At 35.8% G+C, this 4,629-nt stretch overlaps 1 protein-coding gene across 1 annotated transcript in view; it reads left to right on the forward strand.

The window, feature by feature from the left end:
- LOC113229294 (xanthine dehydrogenase 1-like) overlaps positions 1 to 4,623 on the forward strand; it is a 12,039-nt gene extending 7,416 nt beyond the window's left edge. The window contains exons 8-14 of the mRNA XM_026462844.1: positions 39 to 523; positions 769 to 952; positions 1,410 to 1,605; positions 1,916 to 2,682; positions 2,864 to 3,053; positions 4,129 to 4,242; positions 4,422 to 4,623. Of these exons, the coding sequence (XP_026318629.1) occupies positions 39 to 523; positions 769 to 952; positions 1,410 to 1,605; positions 1,916 to 2,682; positions 2,864 to 3,053; positions 4,129 to 4,242; positions 4,422 to 4,495 (2,010 nt within the window). The 3' untranslated portion in view covers positions 4,496 to 4,623. The remainder of the gene's footprint in view (positions 1 to 38; positions 524 to 768; positions 953 to 1,409; positions 1,606 to 1,915; positions 2,683 to 2,863; positions 3,054 to 4,128; positions 4,243 to 4,421) is intronic.
- Positions 4,624 to 4,629: the final 6 nt, after the last annotated feature.

Raw genomic sequence — 4,629 nt, forward strand, 5'->3', positions numbered from 1 at the left:
GTGAGTGTCACTACATTAAGAAACTTCTTCCTTTTCAGGCTGAAAATGGAGTAATAGCTTTTTATACAGCGAAAGATATACCAGGAGAAAACTCATTCACTCCAAATAATACCCCAGTTTCTATTGTATTCGAACCACTTTTAAGCGATGGTGTAATCGAGTATTATCACCAGCCCATTGCTATTATTGTAGCAAAAACTAGAAAAATTGCTGACAGGGCAGCTGAATTGATTAAAATCATTTACAGCGATGTAAGGAAACCTATTGTTGACATAAAAATAGCAAAAAGAGATCCAAGAAGAGTATTTTTACTCGCTACCATGCCTGCAACTGAAGCAGGTAGAGAAGTAGTGAAGATTATAAAAGGAGAGAACACGATATATGGACAATATCCTTTTACAATGGAGACCTTGGTGTGTGTTACCAAACCAACTGAAGAAGGATTAGAAGTGAATGCGGCGACGCAGTGGTTAGACATAGTGCATGAGATGGTATCTAGAGTTTTAAACATAAAACAAAATCGGTAAGTTGAACAGGTGTATGTAACTTTGTTGTTTTCTAGTTTTATTTATATATTATTATCATTAGTATAAATGGTGACATACTTATAAAATCACAAAGGACAGATTATAAATTAATACAAACGTGATATCGGTCACTTGCGACGACCATTTAATGATTTTAAAAGAAAATCCTATCGCCGAAATTACCGCAATCATGATAGCAAATATTTATAGTGTCAATAGACATTTTTAATTTATTTTTCAGAATCGATGTGAAGGTCCGTCGACTTGGAGGAGGATATGGTTTCAAAGTAACTCGTGTATCACAGACAGCTGTAGCGTGTAGCCTCGTTGCATTCAAACTAAACAAACCCTGTCGCTTCATACAATCTTTGTCAACCAATATGAGAGCAATGGGCAAACGATTCCCTTGTTCTTTTGATTATGAGGTAATTAAATGTAGATATTTTATATAAGGCTAATACTGAATTTCACTATAATGTTTTTTATAAACAGAAAACCGACGTCAAAAGTTTACGTATCCGCTTTAGATGTGTTTATTACCGCGGTTTCCTCTGTGATAGCTAAAATGCATATACCCTCGTCAGTACAATCATATGAGCCCTAGCACAAGTTAGCTGCTGTACACTGTTGAGGAGTTCCTCTCATCTGTCTGCCATTTCCATCATCAGATCAGGTCTAGGTGACCATAACATTTTATTATCATTGGAATTACATCTATGTGCCAAGTTTTATGAAATCATTTGACGGAATCGGTTCGTCCCCTAATTTGCCACCTAGGCAAAAAAGTTCGTCGGTTAAAAAAAGGAAACGAGAAAGGTCAACAACCATAAGACTGTTTAAACAAAAAAATATTTGAGAGAAAAAATTTGCTGTAATTTTCAGGCAGGTGTGGACAACACAGGGGTTATCCAGTACCTAAATGTGAACTTGTACGAAGATAATGGATATAAAATCAATGAACCTATAGCAAGTTTAGGTTTAGTAGTTTATAATAATTGCTATGACAGTAAAAGGTGGAACTACAAGTGTTTTAATGGAATTACAGACACTGCTAAAAATTCTTGGTGCCGATCTCCTTGTAAGATTTTTCTTTTTCATGTTTCAATATTATGGAATTCTCCAAAACACAATTTTTAAAGTCCGATTAAATAAGTCGGAGCTTATGTGCGATCCATTAGCTTTACAGTGAAGGAAAAAATCGTCAGGAAACCTGGACACATCTGCAAATTAATTGAATGATGTATCTGGAAGTTCCCAATCCAAATTGGGCCTCCAGTGGAACTACAGCCTAAGCCCTTTTCATTGTGAGAGGAGGTCTGCCCTCAGCAGTGGAACTATATAGGTCAATTACTTTTATTTTATTAAATACTTTTCATTTTTCTTTTTAGCGACATTAGAAAACATTGCAATGGCAGAAACCATTTTGGAACGAATATCTTACGAGCTATCTCTTGACCCTTTGCAAGTTCGATTATCAAATCTGGATTACGCAAACCATAACGATTTGAAGGAAATGACATCAACTTTAGTTGAGAAAGCAGATTATAACAGTAGGAAACAAGACGTTCAATCTTTTAACAGCCAAAATAGATGGAAGAAACGAGGACTCAGATTTTCGTGTATGAGATGGAAAAGTTCTGCGGCTTCTTATTTAGACGCGAATTTGTCTGTTTACCATGGCGATGGTACAGTATCACTTACTCACGGTGGTATAGAAATGGGACAGGGTATCAATACTAAAGCAGTGCAACTCTGTGCTTATCTTCTGAACATTCCTGTGGAAAAGGTACAGATTAAACCCAATGATACTACTATATCGCCGAATAGTTTCTGCACAGCTGCAAGTATTACATCGCAGGTAATTCTTGTCAATATTAGGCAATGTTGTGAAGAACTTCTTAAACGATTGGCACCTATAAGGGCGCAAATGATAAATCCTACCTGGGAGGAATTAATAAAGAAAGCCTTTGAAGCGTCTGTAGACCTACAAACCCATGGATTTGTAGGAAATAATTACCTCAACGATTATAATGTGTATGGGGTGACTTTGGCAGAAGTAGAAATTGATGTTCTGACGGGAGAGCACGAAATTTTACGAGTTGATCTACTGCAAGATGTTGGACAGAGTGTCAGCCCCGAAATTGATATTGGTCAAGTTAGTTGTTTGATTTTATTTTGTCATTTACTTTCTTTACAATTTTTTATCTTTACAAATTCTTAGGATAAAAGTTAAAATCATAACCTTTACGGTACTTTGTAGTATACATCTGCTTGCGAATAGCCATAATGATAATGAGTGCAAATTTTATAACAAAGGTGCAAATTCCATTGTATAGATAGAAGGCGCCTTCACGATGGCTCTTGGCTACTGGACTTCAGAGCATCTGGTGTACGACCTTACTGGCGAACTGCTCACAAATCGAACTTGGAATTATCATGTGCCCTTAGCTAGAGATATTCCACAGAACTTTAAAGTGTACTTTAGGAAAAAGTCTTACAGCACTGACGTTTACTTCGGATCTAAAAGTGAGTTGGTATAAATAAATTTTTAATACGTTGTATTTTGGGCGACGGCAAAAGTTTCATGATAGACCAAATTACTTAAGAACAAATGTTATGACAATTGCAATTTACGGCAAAAAATTCTTTAAAAACCAATACAAATCTTCAACAAGCAAAATTCGTAAGGTTCGCTGGTTCGTTCCGTGAATTAGTAGGTATAGCGTCTGGCGGTATGCTGGAAGACTTTGGTTCGAATCCAGCCGCATCGAAGGATTTTTTCTAAGTGTGTGTGATTTTTGTAAGTACGTTTGTATGAATAATTATTATAAACTAGTGGAGTAATTTCACAAAAAATAATTGAATATCATTTTTGTGAAACGTACCTACTGACATCATTAAACTTAATTACAATTGCTATTATTTATTCGAAGAATATAAAGTCTTCTTAACAATATTTACATTGTAAATAAAATGTATGTACATTTCCATAAACGTATCTTTCAGAGACCATTTGGGGCTTAGACTATACTCTCAGGATTATGTCAGCTGATTTCAGGGAGGCGATGCAGGGAGATGTCAAAGATGCTGTAGAAAAAAGAGCGGCAATGCAAACGCGATGCAGTAGCGACACAATCGCTAAATCGTCTACCTTTATATACATGCGCGATTTTAAGCAGTGATGCAAACGCGATGCAAGCGCGGCTGCATCGCGACATTTAGGCGTAGACATTTATAGGCGATTGCATCGGTGCAATCGCGCGTTTGTATCGATGCAGTCGTGCATTTGTATCGATGCAAATAACATAAATAGCAAATGTCTAAAGTCGCCATGTGTAACCACTCTAATATTGTGTGTTAATTATATTTACACAAGGTGTATCAATAATGTAAACAAAAAAACATAAAAGTTCCTAGAAATGAACCGTGAGGGACGCCCAAGCTATTTGCAGACCGTGGTATTCTCGTATACTATTAGCATGGATTCTGTGAACCTTGTTAATCACATACGTTTTAAGGATATCAAGGTCACCGTTTGCCAACTCATATTGGCGAATTTTCCGACCAGAGTAGACTATGAATAATTTTTGTTTCTTTACAGTGACTGGAGAACCTTCCGTATGTATGGCGATCGTAATACCTTTTGCGATCAGAGAAGCAATTACAGCCGCTAGACTTGAAAACGGGATCCCAACTACTTCTTGGTTCAATATTGGTAAGAATGAGTTTATAAGAAACAATGTTTCTACTTACAGGATGCAAATTTAGCTGTCTGTAAAGTCCATATGGGGAGCTTCAGCATCGTGAACTTAATAAAATTGTAAACAATTAAGAAATCATTTAGATATTTTTTAATAATTTTGTATCTTTGTACATAAAAGTTTACTTTCTCAGATGGTCCCTACACAGTGGAAGAAATATGCTTAGCAACAGCAACAAGGCTTCAAGATTTTAGATTTAAAGATTAGTGTATCATAAAAATATTTATTTTATTATGGTTCTTAAACACCAATTTAATCGTATTTTTATTATCATCGGTAAGATAATTAATAAATAATGACAGTAATGTTAAATGAAATGTTGTGAAATGGTTCGCCGCAAA

The sequence above is a fragment of the Hyposmocoma kahamanoa genome, unplaced genomic scaffold, assembly GCF_003589595.1.
Source record: "Hyposmocoma kahamanoa isolate Upper Pololo Valley unplaced genomic scaffold, ASM358959v1 100087, whole genome shotgun sequence".
Lineage (NCBI taxonomy): Eukaryota > Metazoa > Arthropoda > Insecta > Lepidoptera > Cosmopterigidae > Hyposmocoma > Hyposmocoma kahamanoa.